The 21,469-nt window shown below is 43.0% G+C and overlaps 1 protein-coding gene across 1 annotated transcript in view; it reads right to left on the bottom strand.

Annotated features, from left to right (window-relative positions):
* PLEKHA7 (pleckstrin homology domain containing A7) overlaps positions 1–17,446 on the bottom strand; it is a 146,615-nt gene extending 129,169 nt beyond the window's left edge. The window contains exons 1-3 of the mRNA XM_041415124.1: positions 17,349–17,446; positions 17,178–17,254; positions 16,997–17,054 (exon numbers count right to left, since the gene is read on the bottom strand). Coding sequence (XP_041271058.1) covers positions 16,997–17,054; positions 17,178–17,254; positions 17,349–17,431 — 218 coding nt within the window. The 5' untranslated portion in view covers positions 17,432–17,446. The remainder of the gene's footprint in view (positions 1–16,996; positions 17,055–17,177; positions 17,255–17,348) is intronic.
* Positions 17,447–21,469: the final 4,023 nt, after the last annotated feature.

Genomic DNA, 21,469 nt, shown 5'->3' with positions numbered 1-21,469 from the left:
TGAGGGGAACAACTGATAGACCACTACAATGAACAGATTTTTCTCTCCTGGAGCAAAGGCAGCACAGTACACGTTTTTCTGTTAATAGAAATGTGGCTGCAACAGCTTCAACTCCCTTACTTGGAAGCAGCATCTTTCACACAGGTATTATTTTTGCTGCTCCTCTAGCTCTCAGCCTGCCACAACGATATTAAAAATAGTGGTTCAACTGCAAACAAACAAAAAAAAAAAAAAAAAGGAAAAAAGCCATATAATAAACGCTTTAAACTAAAACCCTGATGCCCAGCCATGAGGAGGGGCCTCTCCCATCCTGAGCCCACAACACAGCACAGAGCACATTCTTTAACACCTCACTCTCTTGGCTGCATCTGCTCAACCAATGGCAGTTTTGGCAGCCTCCCAAATTATTCCCTTTATTCCTGAGGGCAGTCCCCACCAGCTTGGGTCCCTCACGCTGCTCCTCTCTGAGCAGTCTGCAGCGAGAGGTGTTGGTCTCTTTTTCCCAAAGCACAGCTCAAGCACAGGAATGTGTGGAGGCACAGGAATAGGAATGTCTTATGGCAGCTGCCAGCTCACCTGCAGCAGCCCCCAGCAAGGTCACACGCACCAAGGGGAGCTCCTTCCAAGTGCTCACATGGAGCTGGCAGCAGCACCCACAGCACAGAGGATGGGCAGGTTTGAAAGTGTTATGTCTGAGACAGAAAAAAAGCATTTCGTTTTTTTGCCTCAGTGCAATAATTAAATTTTAAAAAACTCAAGGAAAAAACCCACCACAAAACCGTTTTACAATCTATTACAAAACCATATTTACAATCTATTAAAAACCCTCAATCAAGCAAAACATTTTAGTTAAACTATTAAGACAACTTGAGAACACAAGATATTTTAATTATTTGAGTATCTGACACTTTTTAGACAAAAGCCATCCATGTTTGGCTTTTACAAAGGCATTTTCCAAGTTTTCAGTTGAAGTTCCAAGAACTTTTTTTAAATACTTGCTATAAAACCAAATCATTTTTAAATGAAGTTACTGTTTAACACTCAGTGAAATTGCTAGGTAATTTCACCTGTAAGAGCACAGGTGTTAACTCAAAAGAGTTAAACCTCTTTTGACAGGAGTCAGTGAGCTTTTTCTCAAAACTTGGCTTGTATGTAGCTGAGATGGAAATCTCCCCGTGAAGAGCAGGATGCACACAGTGTATTTGTCATGGTCTGGGCCCCCCAGACAACACAACACCTACAAAATGGTCATGGAAACACACCCATGGCTGGCAATGAACACCAGAGCAGATTCCTCTGGACAAAGCCCTGCCAGCCACGCTGCAAAGTTACTCAGGCAGTTGAGAAACCACACAGGATCATGGTGACAGAGTTTAGCAACCAACACGACAACAGAGGGAACCAGCAGGACTGAGATATTTTTCAACATTTTGCTCACCCAGCACTTGCAGTAAAGATTCTCAAATCAAAAGTCATTAGGCTGCATTCTTCCAGGTGAAACAGTTCAACAGCTCTTTTCTTCTTCAACACAACTGAGCTTTTCATCACTTTTGAAACCAATAAATCAATATTTCCTTCCAGAGTTATCCTCCTTTTGTGTCTATTTTCTACATCCTGGTCTTGCTAAGGTTTACTATCGGCCACTGAACAAAACCAAGCCATAGGAAGATCTACAAACCACTTATCTGGTCAAGATCCCAGCCTATTAAAAGCTGCCACTTTTCCCACAGCTGTATGTAGTTCTCCTGCAGTGCTTACAGAATGCAAGTAATAGACACATGTGTGTGCACACCCACACACCCACATAAAAGGAGTGAGATGGGTTGGGGAAGGAGAGAAAAAGCAATCAGAAGTGTCCTTATTACCTCAGAATGGTTGTTAAGCCACACCTAAGACTGGAAGGGATTAAGTCCCCAATCAGTACTAGGCTTCCTACTCAACCAGCCTTCCTCAGGCATATCATAACAAAAAAGTCCTCTCTCCATAATTCATCCCAGATCACTAACCTGAGTGCTGTCCTAGGATGTCTGCAGCTCTCTTAGTCCCTCTTTCCTGATCCTGGAAGGAAATTGGGTACAATCTCTGTACCCACCCATCTTGACTCAGCAGCTCTCCTCTCCAGAGCACCAGCCTACCCACTGAGGCAGGGAGCACAATTTCCCAACCCCTGCAGGAAATAACTCCTCATAATCCTTGAGCTCGCCAGGAAGGTCTGTCATTTACAACATCACTTAGTGTATGCATGTTTCAACAAATGGTTTCGATTGCACAGGTCACAGGTATTTCACTTTTCTTGAAACAAGGAGCACGTCCCCATCAGCCACAAGGCAAGAATGCAGGTGACAAGTGCAGGTCCCTCAGTTTACAGCTACTCCGAGTAGTTAAGGTAACAAATGACACAGGATATCCTTATACCAGGCAACTTTAAAAAGGCAGCTGTGACATTTAAGATAAGCTTCTTTAGCAGGCAATCTAAGAAGCCTATATTAAAAAAACCCCACATTATTATCAAGAACACACTAAGCAGCAGCCCATTTGAGTGGGCTGGTGTGCCTTTCTTCCAAGTATTCAAATTACTGCTTTTCAAAACTCATAATCTCTAAAAACTGTTGTTGTTTTAGTATTTCTAAAGCTTATCTCCAGAGAAACATTACATAAATAAAAACCTGCTTTTCATGCCCTGCAGAAACTGTTTTCAACGCTGATGGGGGAGGGGGATATCAACCTAAGAGCTGGAAAGCTTTGAAGGGCATTCCTCTCCTGCTGCATTTCAGATTTAGTACAAACTCCTTCCTCTACCTGTCAGACCTGTTGACAAGCAAGTAGTTCTCCTCACAATTAACCACTTTTAAAAATAATATCAAAAAACATTAAAAACTTCACAGAGTCTACCTGCAAATTGAGTTAGTGAAAGGAGCCTTTATGCCAAACAATGGGAAAGATCCACATATTGAAACTGAAGGAAAATAAACATAAAAACATCTATAAGCTGAAAGTTTACTGCAAATTTTTGGCTAACCCAACTGAAACAGCATGAACTCCAGGAGAGACTTAGGACAGAATAGCTCCTACCATTTTATACAGCTTTAGAAAGAGATGTAACTATTCTTCCCTAGAACAAAAAAATACCCAATACAGAAACATTTCCTCAAAGCAATTTGTATCAGTAAGTGTAGTATTTATCATGTTTTTCTCCAAAGATTTATTTATCCAGCATCAGATACCAAAAAAGCTTCCACTAGATGGTCTTGGACCTGCTTGAGTTTCAGGAATACTCACTGCAGGGGGAGGGGAGAAGCTGCTAGCTATGTAATTATAAATGTATTTTAACATAAACACACTTTGACACAAACTGATTAGGAAGAGGGAATAACTTCACTGTCAAAATCTTCCAGGATTAGAGTTTTGCAACTTCCTTAAAGAATGGAAGCCACTACAAAAGCAATTGTTACCTTAGGTGGATTGACACACAGAAAAAAATTCCTTTTTTTTTTTCCATACAGCATTCAAAAGTCCAGAGGAGTGTGTTTGGTTTTTCCTAGCAGATGAAGTCTAAAGGCTTCTCTTTAAGACCTTGATGCCAAATCATCTCAGGAGCTTTTCAAAATGCATGCACACATAATTATTTCAACACAAAATACTACAAAAGCTTTTCCCATCATATTTTTGGAAACTCTGTACTTCAACATCATCCTTGTTAATTTAATTTGCCCATAACATAAGGTGGTAAAGTAATTAATGTACTTCTTAACTACTTCCAAAATTTTGTTTAATGCTTTAGCTTCTGGGCAAGTACAGAGAAAATATTTCCTTTTCTCGTTCAGTAAATTCACTTAACAAGTATGTCAGAAGTGAAGAAAAACTACCAGGAACACCCTTAAACCACTTTTTCTTCTTACAATTTTTATGACCCACTAGGAATGGGAGAAAAAAATTTTACATGGCTTTAGATTAAAACCAGCTTGAACAGAAAAGGAAATCACGATTTACTATTCAAAATTATCTGAAGCACTCAAGAAAACAGTACTGTAAGATTTTAAAAAACCATTTGTATCACACACTATTAAAACATTTTATTTTAACTCACTTCTGAAGTGCAATTCCATTTGGACCCATGTATTAACTATCACAATTTAAATTGTTTTGTGACTTCTACTCCAGATCACCAAACATTCACTTCTGCAAACACATGGTGCAGCAATGAATACCCACTGAAAGATGTCATACACCAAATTCAGAACAGTCCAAAACATTACAAAAAACCTACAAGTAAGCAAAAATATTTAAATGGTTAAGCAGGGTACAGTTCATAATTAGAAGCAATTTTTGCTCATGAAGACAGCAGTTCAACTGCTGACAAATGTAATTTCTCTGATTGTTACAGACAAATTATTCTGTTTACCTCACAAACAGTTAAAAGCTTCCAGAAGGTTGGGTTTTCTTAAAATAATCCATTCCTAAGTGGCAGGTTCAGCTGTACCCTAAACTTCTTAACTAAAGCTCAACCTAAAGAAAACCACAATCAGCTGTGAGAGAAGCACACTCCCTTTAAATCAGCAGGATGTCTAATTCTTCACATGGGCAATCCTCCCAAACCATAGCACTCTCAGTTCATACCTTCTCCATATTCCTACTCACCTCTCTGGCAGAGAATTCTTACACTGGCAATTTAACATTTCCATTGCAAACATCAGGAGCCAAAATAAATGGAATGTCGAGTTAATTGGCATGGAAGAGCTGCTGAGCCAAATTAAGTCCAAAAATAAAGAATGCACTAGAATTTTTAATATATTTGCAGAGGTCAACAATCTCTCTATTTCTGTGTTACTGCAAACCAAGAAACCCTGTGATAGAATGCTTAAGAACTCTATTAAGTCAATCAAACATATAATCATGCTTAATTTGCATTTTCACCTACAACAATTAGAGACACCAAAATTCACCAAGAACAGCACTTCCAGTGCATTCCTCTCACTCAGTTTCACCCAAAACTGCTATACAGGCCCAATAACAAGTAAACCATGCTCATTATCATTCATGGCATTGCTGAAAAATTAGATGAAAGGAACAAAAAGCCAATATATCATTAACATTCTGGAAAAACAGAATTCTTGATGCTGAATGTTACTTTTAAACTGATTCCATTTGCATTAGTTCTTGTGGAATTATCACAGTTTATCCTGTGCATTAACAGAATTTCTTATTCTGCTACTAATCACAGAAATCTTAAAAATCCAAGAGAAAAAACAACTTGGAATTTTCTTTCTAAAGAAAATAGATACGATTCACTAGCAGCCCACTATGTAAAAATTAAGGGTTTTTTCCTATACTCCCCCTGCCCACAAAGAAAAAGCAACTGGGCTGATTACAATGTATCTCATCCTAAGTGACAGAAACTACTCAGGAAACAGCTGTGTAACAGTCTACACACAAATTTACAAGTGTTTTCATTTCCACACACAAACAAGGCTCTTCTGCTCATCAATAATTCAATGACTACTCACATTACTTAAAAACAGTTTACAACTTTACTTCCTTTTACAATTTCAGGCAACAGTTCATCTGATTTCCACAAACCACAGTCTCCTCGAACTCCTGCTGTATGCTGGGCACAGTGACACCAGAACAGCATGCTGGCAATCAGAGGCACCCCCCAAATTGCTGATTGTAATTCCTCTATTGCACCTACTGAGGAAGATGAGCTGGATAAAAACTGGGCTCCGGTAGCTCCCCTGTCTCTGACTGCTGCTTTTCTGGGGAGGGAAAAGTCACATCATCCTTACACAGGAACTTTGTTTTTCCTCCTGGATTTCTGTCTTTAGCCCATGTTATTTATCAATACCATTTAACAGTTTATTTGCTGACTGCTGCATCTGATCAATGGAAAAAAATAAAACCCTGGGACCCTCCTTTAAAGGCAATGCTGATACAGCAAATGGTGCAGAAAGAGAACATTGATGGGGAGAAGAGGGGTAAAAATTGCATTTGAAACCATGCATATTTATTAACATAAATGCTACTTCTGGCCTTTTCAAGCCCACACAGTAAGCTACTGTCCAAAATGCTTCATCCTTTTTTAATTTCTGAGCACACAACACATCCAGAAGTCCACACTGAAAGGCTTTCAGTTCACTGCTTACCTACATTTCCAGAAGTACTTCACATCCTTCCTCCTCTTTTGCTAACTTTGGTTCTCTTCTTTACACAAAATCAGCTTAAACAGCATTTTCACAAACTTCCAATATTTGGGACACGTAACTACCATTATTACTTAGAACTGAACCATCAGTTCAGGCACTGCCACTGCTGCTCAGCTGCCCTCTGACCCTGCAGCCACTCCACAGGAAAGCCACAGCTCAGATCCCACCTTCCCCATTTAAAGAAGTGCACACACCTGGGGAAGGTCTGCAGCACAGGTCGTACGAGGAGCAGCTGAGGGAGCTGGGGGTGTTTATCTTGGAAAAAAGGAGGCTTGGGGGAAACCTTACTGCTCTCTTTAACCCCCTGAAAGGAAGCCAGGTGAGGGTTGGCCTCTTCTCCCAGAAACAGGCACCAGGACAAGAGGAAATGAACTCAAGCTGAACCAGGGAACATTTAGATTGGATATTAGAAGAAATTACTTCACCAAAAGTCATCCAGCACTGGAACAGGCTGCTCAGGGAAGCAGTTCAGTCACCATTCCTGGGCATGTTTAAATTCACTGGCACTTGGGACACGGTTTAATGATGGACTTGGCAGTGCCAGCACAATGGATGGGCTTGATGACCTGAAGTTTTGTTTCCTATCTAAATGGTTCCTTGCTGTAGTCACTAAAAGGAGTAGATGTTTCCTTGTAGTTGAAGCTCTCCAGCAAAGACAAGCACACCATTGTGCAATGTCACTACCCTTTTTTCTTGCAGTGCTAGGAGAAAACATGCAATTGTACGGTCTCATATTTCAATGGGACACTTTGAAAAAAGATCCCTTGATAACAGAGTTTTCAGATGTTTTCCTTGTGCAGAAATCCACCCAAGAGTTATTTAAAATTTCAACCTCATGCAAAATTTCAAGACATTTCTCCTAAAATCCTCTGGATCAGCTGGAAAAACAGCACTGTTGTTGCAACACTTGAAATTGCTCAGTGAGAGAGAAACTACCAGACTTTAAAAATCCATATTATTTGTAAGTCTCTCAGCAAGGACTACTCTGCATCAGTACAGTAGCTCCTGCTCAGCAAATACTGGGTATTATGTTTAAATGCCTTAATCAGGTATTTTAATAACTTGTGTTTAACCTTGACACCGGATGCTCTGAGTCAGTAACGTTAACTGAGACTTCTGCTTCTACCTGAAATAGTTTTTAATCCTTCAGCTCCAAGGAGAATGCAGAAGCAAAACCTGAATTCATGCCAAACAGTCACATGCCACACCAAGGAAACACGCCTAAAGTCATAAAAGTGAATGCTGCTTTACTTCTTTCCCAGAGGACACTGTCATAGACAGACCTCAGTAATTTCAATTTCCCTTCCACCATTCTGGTGTCTCAGTATTTCCTTAGACAATTCAATATTCTCCAGGGAAGGCAAGGAAATGCAACTCTCAAGAAAGACTCTCGATCCAGAGATTTAGCTGGCCACCTTCTTAGGCAAGTTAGCAATGAGGGGAGAAAAACCAGACACTGGGAAACATCTGTTACACTGACACACTCCACTGAGGTAAAGATTTATCATTGCACATTTCAACTGAAAGGACTAAACATCCTGTGAAATGAGTATATCAAAGCCCAACTTTTACCTGTAATCTCTTCATTTGAAGAATTTCATCTAATGACTTCACATGAGAAATAAGTCATTGACTTCTATTTTTTTTTAATGAGTTCAAACCGCACCTCACTAGAAAGCCAACTGGAAGAGCAAAAGTAAAGTGGTTAGGCTATTTAAAATTGAATACTGGGAATAATAAAATGCAGTGTTGAAGGAATAAATCTCATCACTAAGTGAAATAGTTTTAGGCAATCAAGCATTTCTGTGCTAAAAAAGTAAAGCACAAAAGTAGCATTTAAAGAACAGCATTATCTATGCTTTTCAAAGAAGGAAATAAAAATATCTGCTCAAAAGCCACTTGACAATATAATTGTCTTAATTGGAAAGCAAGCAAAGACTTTACCTTTAAAAAATTGCATGTTCATGAATTCCACTCTTTAAGTAAAAGAATTAAATTAGGGCTAATATTTTGAGATGGCAACAATAAATATCAAGTGTTTGATAACTGTCATCTATGAAAAATGGATTTTATCATCTTGCAGCTAACTTTTATTAATTTAATTTTAATTTTGTCCAGGAGATTCAACATGGCCTTGAATCACCCTGTCCTCTGTGGAACAACTGTCTGCCTCTAGATTTTGTCAGTGGCATCTCACCCTGCAAACAGCTGATGCTATAATAATTCCTGATCTTCAGCAAAAGGTACAGAAAATAGGACTGTTTTACTAGCCAGTGAAAATTACATAAAATGAATCAGCCCATTAGCACAGGTCTGTCTTCAGATGTGTTTAAAGATTTTGCTGAAAAAGATCAAACAGATCCATTATTCCAGGTGTTAGGATAAGGCCCAGTTATTTTCTTTGATTCAAAGCAGGCACTGAATCAGAGGTTAACATGCAGAGTACGCATTTAAAACATCCAAAAATTAGCTTAAGAAGACACACATTTTAAAAAATAATTGGCCTTTGGCCTCTGATTAATGCTGCTTGATAGACAAACACTGCCTTCACCTTCTCATTGCTCTCCTTTATATAGGTACCAATTTCCTAAGTTAATCAAAGCAAATCTTCCTTCTCCCTAGAAAAAGAACAAAAAAAGTAACTGCAAAAAGTAAAGAACAATAAATGTCAAAGTGAAAGTTGCTGCTCAAGCATTTTGTCACTTTGAAGACGAATGTGAAACTACGACATTTTGAAGCAAATATGCAACTTGCAAAAGGCAATAACTACATTTTTTCAGATTAAGTAAAACACAAAATTAACAGCAGCTTTCCTGCTTACTCATATTTTACAGAGTCTATACAGAGATCCTCAAAAAAGTCACCTGCATGTTGCAGAATGAATGTGTGTTTTCAAATGCTTCAGTCAGCTCTTATTTCAGGAGATTTGGTCTCTGGTAAGTAAATAAAAATATAATAAAAGTCCTCACTTCACAAAGAACTGTAAATAAAATCCAGTATTACTCAAACACTTCATTTCAGCAGTGCATCCCAATCTCATTTTAAAAGTTTTGGTGGTTTCAGCTGTACTTTTTATTAAACTAAAGATAAAATCTTTAAAGGTACAGATAAGCAATAAGGAAAACAAGGGTTTAAATACAAAACTTCAGGCAGAAAAGCACATACCTACTATGTATTGGTAACAAAATTTTGCACCTGTCTAGACAAGTCAGTGACATTCTTGCCAAGTACCCCATGGCAGACAATCAAATAGAGAAGGGTTGGGTGCTTAACCAGATTCTTCTTGGGTTTTAACATCTTTAATTACAAATCTGCTTTTAAATTAAAAGTTCTGCTTCAAAGGACATAGAGCAGACCTTGTAAAACAGTCTAATAATGCTGTAGGAAAAGACAATTAAGCTATAAATAAAATGCCCCATCTATCACCGTTATCCAAACCGAGGCCATAATAAAAGAAAAAAATTTAAAAACGTTAAAAAGCACATCTAGGAGGCAAAGACGAAACAAATTAGATTTAGAAGCAAATTAGAGTCTACAGTCATACTGGCTAGAACTGGATGTGATATTAAATAAATGTGATACCACATTTATTCAAGCCAGTCTTTGCAGAGATCCAGCACTGCAATACTGGAGCAGTACAGTTAATCTGTAGCAAAGAAATGTAAATATTTGAGATGACAGCAAACTTGGATCAGTAGTGAGGATAAAACTAATTTTAGTATAATCCATCTGCAGCAAGAGGAATGATGGGAAAATGCAGGGTATAGAACACACGTATTTCACAGCACACACTTCTCCTTTCTCTGAAGCACTTGCTAAGATTGTTCAGGATTGCCTGACCTGGGAAAAGGTACCTTTTTGTTTCCTCCATTATAAAACACAAGAACATCTTGCACAATGTATTTGCTTGCAGATAGGCAATCCTTTTAACTAGGTCCAGTAGCTAGAGATTACCACTGACAGAATGAAGAAGCAACCTTCTTCAAACAAAGCATATAGCATTAATATCAAGATTCTGCTGTCCCAAATATTTGAGATTCTCTCTTTTCTGGCAGATAATGGGCAATTAATAAAATAAAATTAAAAGTGTTGAATAAATTGTTTTCTCATCTGATGTGACAGGCATATTGCACAGTTGTAAAAGCAGTCTGAAACGTAACTCAAGGTTATGAAAACTACTTTTAAGCCACACTTTTAAACACAGCTGTATAACTGTACTTATGCTTAATCTTTAGAAAGGCTTTCAGAAATATTGAAACCCTCACTGCCATATACACCTTCTTTAAAAAGGCACAGACATTCCCCTGCACAGATCCAAGGAATGCAGAAGTGGACAGTGCTTTAGGAAAGAGGCTGAATGAATGAAGTTTTTCTTACACATTAATGTTCAAAAAGCTGGAATGTGTAGTAAACAAAATGTGGAGGCTGGCGGCTTTGAATAACCAGTTCATGCCTTTGTTTCTGAGCTACAACACAAGGAAGCCACATAACCCCAACCAGAACAAAAGAATGTTGTTCCGTTTCCCAGAAAACCTGGGATTTCCAGAAGCACTCAACACCTAAAAAAGCATCTCACTCTAAGCGTATGTTATCCTTGCTGGCCTCTTCAGGTAGTCAAAATTCACTTTTCCAACATGTGTGTATCTTGGAATAAAGGCAAACACAGATTAATGGACCAAGGTAATAAACCAAGCAAGTGATGCAGCCTTGCTTTAAAAAGAAACAAACTCCAGCACCTTCCCTTAGTGCTCCTCCCTCCCCTAAGGAATGCACACAACATCCCTCTTCATTCACATACCTTGCTGAACCAAACCACACGCGGCATTTTCCTCAGGCACAGTTCCAAGCTTGCCCTTCCAGAGGGCACTCTGAAATTCAGGCACCATGCACAAAGTACCCTTTTCCCACTTTCTGGGAGCTGAACTACAAAGCACTCCCTTTGCTCTCTGCAATTGCCAGCCACGCCTGCCCCAATCCAGCAGCATTTACTGCACTCGCTAATGAGCGATCTCTCATTTGAACTGCCATCAAAAAGGACAATGATTTGTTTCCCCAGCTGGAATGAGACACAGCTACTGTATCCAACCAGCAGATCCAATATTCCCAGCTCAATTCTGCCCAAAATCCAGGACAACAAAATGTTTTAAACATGCTGTCTGAGCAAACCCAACGCGGGAGAACGAGGGACAAGAAAGAGGGATGCAGAGAAACCCCTACAAGCAGTGAGATTTACTGTGCGTAGTTCTGTTTTCCCACAGCCCAAACGGAACACTGTCTTCCAGGAAAATTTAAAATGGGAAGAGGAAGAACCAAGGAAGAGAGTTTCACCCATACTGGCAGCTTTCCTCCTGCTGGCAGGAGCCAGTAGAGGCCGCTGAAGACCACGGATCGCTCCCGCAGAACTGCGGGATGGGACAGCAGCTTCCCGCCACAACAGCCACTTCTGGCATTTTTCTTCCACTTCTCCATTCCACACCCGCTTTTCCAGCGTACAAATGACCTCCGTGAAGTGCAGTCCCCCTCAAGGGCAGCTCCTGCCCGTAGGCTCTCACTGGTGGCCAGAATGCACACTGCTGCACTTGGCGCTCTCAAGCTTACCCAAACTAGGGCTTCTGCCCCTTGCTGAGGAACAACTCCAGGTTTCTTTGCCTAAAAGTTTCCCCACGACACTCCGTAGCACACAAAACCCGTTAATTTCACCGGAGACTATCCTCACACTTTCTGGAGATGGTGTGAACATATCACTTTAGGGAAATTCTCACGTGGTTCCAGCTACCCAATTTTTATTCCACTCCAGGAACTCTCCCCAGCTCAAACTGGCCATGCACAGCAGTGACACAGTGAAGTGAACCCAGCCTCACAGGTGGGTTTCATGTCAGTTCATGTACTTACTCATACCCTGCCTTTTATTTAAGCACAGGGTGAAGACCACAAAGGACATCATCCACACAGACAAGGTCCTCATTATGAGGGTCATCACCATTCCTTACAGTAGCTAAGTGCTCCAGTATCTTTTACTTCTACAGCAATAACCATCATGAAGAACAGAGCAAGAAAAAATAATTTGTTTACAGCAGGTCAAGGAACATCTACGGTAAATAGTGTTTTAGCCCACCTAAACAGCCACAAAAAAATTATTCCGTTTTCAACATCTTACTAGGAATTTCTGCAGGGCAGAAGAAACCTGTTGATTAAATTTATTAATGAGACTATAAAACAATCTTCTCAGATAATCAAAAGGACTGAACCCAGTAATCCAGATGGTCTCTTCCCCTTTGGGCTTCTGTGATTAAATAATCATTAAGTGGGTATCATCTGTAGCCCACTGTGGGTGAATCTGAGCTCCTGTTTGGTTTTCAGTGAATGTACATGCTTGGCACGGCAGAACCAAAGTTAAAAAGGCTGACTTCTGTTTAGTGTGCTTTGCTATTTCCAAACACTTGAAACACATACCATGCATATTTCCTACACACAGTACAGGCTAAATACAAGAATTAAAGAATAACAGTTGCAAACAGTTACTGACTATTGCTTTGCCAATTTCATGGGTTTGTTTCTTGTACATCCACTTTGTTGCCCAAAGAAGAGGCCAAGTTGAACTGGAAACTGACTTCAGAAACAAATAAAATGTTAACTTGAGATATTTAAGGCTGATTTCTACTTTTTTGTTTCTAATTCTAGGCTACAATGTAAAAGCATGATTACCTTTCAGATGTGCAATACCATGGCAGCTTTCAAAAAGAACCTCTGTAGCACCAGTACACATTTTTAACATATTTACATACAAGCCAGTTAGGTATCTAACACTGCAAGAATAGATCCTTTCACACCAACAGCCACCTCAATCTTTGAAAGCTGTAAGAAGGTACTAAAAAAGCATTCCACACTTTCCAAGCTTTCCAACTTCCCCAAGTTTTTTGGATGATCACTAAAAGAGAAGCAAATGGAAAGAAAAACCTGCACTGTAATGCATACATGCACTGCTTTACCATCACCACTGCCTTCCCTGCATGTCCCATCTCTTTTCCCACAAAGAGTTTGCCAACCGCAATTAACATTTCACATCAGCAACCCAACCACCAGAAACAAACCAGAGCCAGTGCTGTCCAGTCTTCATTCAGCTCCACATATGTTCAGCAAAAACCTTTCTGTCACTGCAAGAATAGATCCTTTCACACCAACAGCCACCTCAATCCCACCTCACCTCAAGGTATGCGGGGACCCTCCCATAAAGCACTTGCCCCACAAACACAAGGTATTTGAAAAACATCAGTAAACAAACAAAAACAGAGATGGAAAAGTGAGGTGCAAACGGTATTCAGCACTCAAAAATGTGGCAACCATGATACTTTCAAAGACTACTACATGGAGATACGGAAGAATCAGTTTATACATCACTTATTCAATGGTTTATTTACTGATTTTAGGATAAGAGACAGCACTGCCCTAACAGGGTCTGCCACTATCAAGAAAACCTGATGAATATTTGGAACAGAGAAAATCATTTGCAAAGATATGGATGAGCATAAATAGAAAGAACTGGAATGTAGCTTCCTAGATTACACTTCTTAAAATTTAAAGCAGTAAAGAAAAAGAAGCAGCATGTTTCAGTCAATTGGCAGCATTCGCATCTGCCGTCAGTGTGGGCGCCTTCCCTAAATAGGCAAACAACCCAAAATGCAGAAAACTGAGAAATTCTTGAAGCCAAGAAAACGCTTTTGTTGCTTGAGAGCCTCACAAAAGCTCACTCCAGCAGAGGACTCTGTTCACTCACACACAACAAAGATGACTTCATGGTGCAAGAGGTGCAGAGAAGAACTACAGGAGAACCAAACAGATGGAGTCCTTTCCTCAAAGGGCTGCACAAAGAACTTGGCTTCCTTAGCTGAGCAAAACAAGGCTAAGAGGGAATGTGATTTCAGACAAGCATCTCATGTAAATAACCAAAGGGAAAACAGCACCCATTCAACTACAGGACAGCTGCCCAACCACAGAACAGCAAAAAACATTCTAAACCACAGCATGTTCATTTGGAAAGCTTCTATCCAAGAGAAGTGGAGTTTTGGAAACTTTCAAACTCTTGTTAGGTGGAAAGGGGAGAAAAAGTTACCTGGTTTTGTTATGAAACTTGCCCACCTTATAGACCTTTGTTTCACTTTATGATGTTTCAAACCTTTGTTTTACAATATGATGTTTCAAGTTTGTCCACAGTATTGAAAGAAGCAATAAACACATGGAAATAAATGGACCTAAGATTTCATAAGGCTTTTTACATCAGACACCTCACATCCAATGGTTTATCTAATATTTACATGACATCTCTACCAGAAATCAGTTGTGTAAGTGGAGTTAGCCTGTATACATTTGTATAAAATGTTCAATTGAAGTTATTTGAAACCACAATAATACTTTAAAAAACTTTTAATTTCATTAGAGAAATAGTAAGATTTAAAAGACCCATTAAGTGGCCAATGTGGCAAAACTACAATAGGCTGTATTAATTGTGGAAATTGTCACAAGGGGGAAGGGTTACTTGGAACGTTCCTTCGGACACCCTTCAATAAAATAGTATCCAAGGAGTAACAAGACACTTGTGAAATTTCTGTAGACGACACCAGACTGGAAATGTCACCAGTACAAAGAGGACTGGGTAGTTATCCAGGAATGTTGATGGGTTTTGAGAGCTGGAATGCCAGAAAATGGAATTTAATAGTACAACATGTGAAATCATGCGTTTAGGGACCGGTAACCTTCTCTGTAAGCTGAGAACTCATCACGTGGAAGCAACACAGCAGGAATGAACAGAGCAGTGAGGTATGGAAATCATCATCTAAGGATACTGATGTTTACATGAGCCCAACAAGAGCTCAGTATGCTCGTGGAAGAAAAAATGAGAAATTCCACTAGGCTCAGGAAGCCTCTGAGCTGAAATTAGAGAGGTTAGAGCAGTGCTGGGGGAAGTATCACTGCTGAAGAGTTAAATACTGTATTCCATATCAGGAGGATCTTTGGTTTCAAGCAGTCCAACTGAACAGATTTATGTTAAAACACTGCTTTGTCTCCTCACAAAACTTTGCTTGGCTAAACATGACTGAGTTTATTAAACTGCTCAGTAAAATACACACGCCATTCCTTATTTCATTTCCTGCAGCAGTTCCAGCCCAACGTAAAGAGCATTATTAGCACAAGTTATGAACTGCACAGAACTCTAATTCAATGGATCAGAAATTAAAAGTTTTGCAACTGCCTGACAAACAAGACAAGAGATGGTCTTCAAAACAGAGCAGGTGGGAAGAGGAATTTAAGCTGTTCTAAAATCACACTAGTAAGTTTCTGGAAAAGTCAGAAAAACAAATTTCTACACCTAGAAGTTTATGTACCCATGTAAAGGATCTGTTTACAGTACATTTGCAGACTGGACATCTTAGAGTTCCATCTCTGGCCTGTGCAACCAGCAGAACTTTTATTCCTTCTTTTCAACACACTGACCATAGATAAAGGGCGGCAGCTCCAAGTGTTATTGAGCTGCTCTCCAGTGCTTTGCTACTGCCTCCTCAAGAGTCAAGGGCTAAACTATCTGCCCAGCCCAGCACTGTCAGGAATTCTGTGGCTCAGACAAATGAAGATTGAATGCCTTTTTTCTCCTCTGTGGGTGAGAAAAGGACATTTTAGGATCATCTGGAATTTTACTGAACAAATATGCTACATGTGAGGTATTTGCTATATCTTCAGTCAATTGCTCCTTCACCGAGCCCAGTATGGTTTGGAAGTTTGACACTTACTAAAACCTCAAGTTACCCAAAGATTTTGGGGTACACTCTGCAGGCATTTCAACCCTGGACAACTGTGGCACTGCTGTCATCAGTTATTGGGGCAGTACTTAACAACCTGGGAGTTCTGCACTGGAGCCATGAGATAGTCTGAGCATTTTCCAGTCCTTTTCTGTTGGTTCCACTCAATTTGTCAGGCATTCAGATTTGCAAAGGAAAACGCAAAGACATCACACATGACACGTGACTCTATATCCAAGATGTACCAGAGTTTTACTCATTTGATTAAATCTCTACTTTTACATCGGTGTTTGTCTTTGTAAAAGCCTTATATCTGCGATGTTTGAAAGAAGCCCTCTTAGTTATCCTACTTTACTGCAACACGCCTGCATCTCATAGAATTAAAGCATCTCAATAAGCCGCACACTCCTGCTTGTAATTGCTCTCTGAACAAGAGACGCCACATGAAAGATCCCGACAGCCACCACCAGCCCTGGCGAGGCAACTTCATCCGCTCAGCCCCGTCTCCGGGAAGAGACACTGGAAGCCTTTCACTTGCAAAACTTCCCGGGGCTGCGTCCACAGCCACGAGCCATTTAAAATAACAAAACCACCATTCACCTTCCACCTCGGCCGGCGCTCCGCAAGGCAACGCTCCACCTGCCGCAAACCTCACCGTAAATAGCGGGGAGGAGGGAGCAGCCAGCTCGCAAGCGAACACACACAAAAAAAAAAAAAAAAAACCAAACAAACAGGGAAAACTGAAGTGCCGCCTCCAAGGAAACCTGTTGCTGACCACCGCCGGAGCGCGGCTGGGGGATCCCGCATCCCGCCGCGCCCGGAGCCAACTTTCCCGCTGGCATGGGGGAGCCCGGTGCCGCCGTGGCTGGCGCGGATCACTAATGAGCCCGCGGACGTGCGGGGTCGGTGCGGGGGCGGCCGCGCTGAGCCCGGGCCGGGCCGGGGCCGCGCCGCCAGCGCCCCCCGGCCCTGGGCGGTCGGCGCGGGGCCGGGAGCGGTACTCACTCGATGAAGTAGCTGGCGCCCTCCTCCGAGAACCCCTCCTCCCATCCGCGGGGCAGGTCTGCAAGGCACGGGGGACGGGGAAAGAGAGAGGGAGAGAGAGCGGGAAGGAGGGGTGAGAACTTCGCCCCCGAGCCTCCCGGCGGCGGGGCGGGGGCGAGGAGGGGGCGCCGGGGGCACCCACCTGAGCGGATCATGTGGCCGGAGTTGACGGGCTCGCCGGTGCGCGGATGCAGCCAAGTGGTGCTGCGGGTCAGGTCGCTGCGAGGGAGAAGCGGAAAACATGCACCTGTTAGCCAGGGCGGCGGCGGCGGGGCCGCGCTGCCCCCGCGCCCCTCCCGCGGCTCCCCCTTACTCGATGAAGAAGACGCGCCCGTCCCTGCAGACGCCGTAGGACCAGTGCTCAGGTAGAGTGTCCCGCCCCACCGCCGCCGCCATGTTCGCCGTGCGCGCCGCCGGCCGGGGCGGGGGTGAGCGCTGCCGGCCCCGGCGCCGCCGCTCCCCCCGGGCACCCCCGCGGCGCGGCGGGAGCCGCACATCCCCGCAGGGGCTCTCCGCCCGCTGCAGGGACCGGGACTGTCCCGTGCCCCGCTCCCGGAGCCCTGGCAGCCGCGCCCGGAGCGGGGGATGTGCAGGTGTGAGCGCACCTGGCTGCCGCCGTGCCCCGGGGACGCGCTCGCCGCGGCGCCAGGTGAGGAGGGACAGCCAGGCCGCGGGGACTTTGAACCTCGGGCGCAGGGTACGGGGCACCGAGGTTAAAACATCCCACAGAGGCAGCGGCCGGCCGACAAAGAAGAGCTTCACCGGCATCGGGAGGGACCTGTGCCGGCCGCTGTGTTCATCCATGACCCAGAAGAAGCAGGAGGGTAACGCGACAGAGCCCGCTCGGTGCATTTCTGTGGGGCTGGGCTGGCTCCCAGTCAGCCCAAAACCCTTCCTGGTGCTGCTGTGTGTGTGGGGATGCTCCAGCCAGAGTGAAGTGCGCCAGTCGCTCAGAATGTGGTTTAGGGACAGAGTGAATGGGATGAGCAAGGAGCGGTGTGCCCTACAGCAGAGCCCCTAGGTCTCTTGCTCTCATCCTAGCCCAGCCAGCAGAGCGAGGATGGGTGCCAGGTGCGGAGTCCTGGCCAGTGCCTCGGCTTGGCCGGAGTGCGAGTTGCAGCAGGACTGACAGAGCCAGGGGGTTCAGGGTGCAGAAATGCCTCTTTCAATGAGGGGCAGCGGTGGCGGAGCCAGGCACAGCTCTGTGGGGTTCTTGCTGGTCTGGTACTGGAGAAGACAGAGGGATCAAAAAGGCAGGAAATGGGACATTCGCAGGCTTGGCGTGAAAGGAGAGTGTTAAACGGGAAAGACAGGCTGCAAAGAAGGGTGGGAAAGGGTAGGTGGGTCTGACTGGGGTCAGGTTAGTAAGGAAAAACAGAGGAGACCAACTGAGGACACGGCTGTGGAGAAGGAGAACGTCAGCATGCAGTAGGACAGTGTAAGAGGGCAGAGTGCTGCAGTACAAGGAAAATGATAACGTTTGCTTTTCCTTCTAAATAACCAGAATAAATCATCAGAAGAAAGTAGGAGGCAAAAAAAAGCAGCATCAGACAGGAGAGAGAGAGAGCTTTGCTTTATTTCACGCCAGTTTCAGACAACATTGCAGGTCTGGTGCATCAGCATCGCTTTGTGTAGACTTCTCTTTTTGACCACTAGTGGAGAATATACTATACTGTATATGTACACTAAACATACACACTGTACTAGTGTCATCTAACAGCCAGGAATGTTTATTAACAATCCACAGAATTTTAGTTTATCCACAGTTAGAAAGCAGGAGAGAGTATCTTGTAGCCCTTTATCCTAGGTCAGAATTTTGATTAAAACTTCTAATACTAAACTCCCATGCTGCCTTTTTTCTTTTTTCTTTTTTTTTTTAATCTTACTGGGTTTCCATGGCAAAGTTTTGGGGGGGGGACTGCAGGAGTGGCTTCTGTCAGAAGCTCCCAGAAGCTTCCCTTACATCCAACAGAGGCAATGCCATCCAGCTCCAGGATGGACTCAATGCTGGCCAATGTATTGGATAAGGGATTTTAAAAGGGAGAAAAGTTAGCAGGAATTGGGACCAGAGAGTGGGTGAGATGAGTGAGAAGATGTGAGAGGAACAGCCCTGCAGACACCAGGGTCAGTGCAGAAGGAGAGGGAGGAGGTGTTCCAGGCACAGGAGCTGAGATTCTCCTGCAGCCTGTGGTGCAGCCCATGGAGATCCACAGGGATGCAGAGATACACCTGCAGCCCGTGGACTCCATTCCAGAGCAAGTGGATGCCCAAGAGGGAGGCTGTGATCCCATGGGAAGCTCATGCTGGGGCAGGGGCCTGCAAACCCAGGGAGAGAGGAGCCCGTGAGGTGGAGTAGGATTGCTGGCGGGAATTGTGACCCTGGGGGGGACCAACTCTGGAGCAGCCTGTTCCTGAAGGAAGGACCGCACCCCATGGAAGGGACCTGCACTGGAGCAGCACATGCAGCCCATGGGAAGAGATTTAGTTGGAGAAGCTGATGGAGAACTGTCTTCCACGGGAGGGACCCAAAGATGGAGAAGTGTGAGGAGTCCTCCCCCTGAGGAGGAGGAGTGGCAGAGCAAACATGTGATGTTCTGACCAACAGCCTCCATTCCCCATCTCTCTGTGCTACTGAGAATCAGGAATAAAATTGGAAGAATGGGGGTAGGGGAAGGTGTTTTTAAGATATGATTTTATTTCTCAATATATTATTCTGATTAGATCGTTAATAAACTAAATTAATTTCCCCAAGCTGAGTCTCTTGCCCGTGACAGTAACTGGTGAGGTATCTTTCCCACAAGCTTTTCATTATATTTTCTCTCCCTTGACCGTTTGAGGAGGAGTCACAGAGCAGCTTTGGAGGGCACCTGGTATCAGTGTCAACCCACCACAGAAGCCCTAACAATTCTGAGTCATTCTGCTTAGGTGCGAGTTACCGCACAACTTGCAATAAAGTCAGTCCTAGTGCAATTCCAAATCGATCAAATACAAGTTACTTTGTGTCATGGCGTGTTTAGGTCTGTGCAGAAGGGATTAAGACCACCTCTTGCTCTGGAGTCACGCATTGCCATTATGCTCTGGAGCAGATCTTGTGTGCTGCATCAGCTGCAAGAACTCGTTCCATTTAGCTTCTAACTCCACCATGACAAAATAGGCTTATCCACGTCAAATGAATAGCAACTTCATTGAATAAACATTATTGGGGTTTGGATTTCAAGTCCTAAAAGCATCTGTGCTGTGTCAAACTAAATGTCTGTTTAGCTTCATATTCTGTCTCATGCCCAACAGGAGCAGGTGCCAGGAAAGCCAGGAGCCAGGCAGTGCAGGCAGCTCCCCAGCTTCTTGTCTTAGCTCCAGTACCTACATCCAGGGCTTGCCTGCAGAGCCTGAGGGCTCAGAAAGCTCTTGCTCAAGGTATTGTTTCTATCTCTGATTCCTAATGGATCTTTTCAGTGAACCTGTCCAGACTAGAACCCACATAACTTCTATCACCCAGCAGTAGCAGAGTGTTCCTAATGCTCACCTTACCTGAGCTGTGTATGAAGAATCACCTTCTTTTGCTTGTTGTGAACCCAGATCCCATTTCATTGATCTTCTTCAGTTCTTGCAATGAAAGAGACTGGGGTCACCAGTGCAGCCTCCTGCAGTGTCAGCATTGATTTTAGACCAGGTGGCCCAAGCCTTTGTCCAGGTAAGGATGTGAAAATACTCCAAGGCCAGAAATTCAACAGCATCTCTTAGCAACTAGTTCCCATATGCCTGTGGTGAAAATACTTCCATTATATCAAGTTAGAAACTCCCTGTTGCAATTTGTCACCGTTGTCATGTGACCAAATCTTGAGTTGATGCATCATGGTGCCTGAGGCATTAGCACCTTATCACATACTCCTGCAAGTTACAGAGAAGTGCATTACTGAAAAAGCATATTTTCTGACTGTAACTTGCAGAGCTCTATTCCAAAATTAAGATCAAGATGAAAACTTAGTCTAGATTCATGAAAGTTCACAAGCTGACTTGTGTTGGCCTCATCAGGGTGTAGGTTTGTGATTTAGAGCCCTGGAGGAAGAATGCCTTCAGGCATCATTCATTAATAAGATTACCAGATTCTTCTGGTTTTTCTGTTCATTTGTTTGTTTGTTTGTTTTTTTGTTTTTTTTCCAGGCTCTAGTTCCAGTCCTCCCTGGCTGATATCAAATATTTTTCTATTACCTATCATTCATTGCACCCTAGAGGCACTGTCTGGAAGAAGCTATTTGGGGTAACAATATCAGGAACTCAGCTAAAGGAGGTGAAATATGGTCTTCAACAAGGGTCTAATAAAAGCTAGGATATTTGAGGCTCCCTTTGTTGATAACTGGGTAATTCAAGGAGGGATCATGAGGTCCCTGAATACTCCAAGTTTGAACCCACATTTGACAGCTTTATAGGAATGTG

Source organism: Onychostruthus taczanowskii, unplaced genomic scaffold, assembly GCF_017590055.1.
Source record: "Onychostruthus taczanowskii isolate IOZ18803 unplaced genomic scaffold, ASM1759005v1 scaffold49, whole genome shotgun sequence".
Lineage (NCBI taxonomy): Eukaryota > Metazoa > Chordata > Aves > Passeriformes > Passeridae > Onychostruthus > Onychostruthus taczanowskii.
Note: the sequence above shows the minus strand (reverse complement) of the source record. Positions and strands in the feature narration are given on the sequence as shown.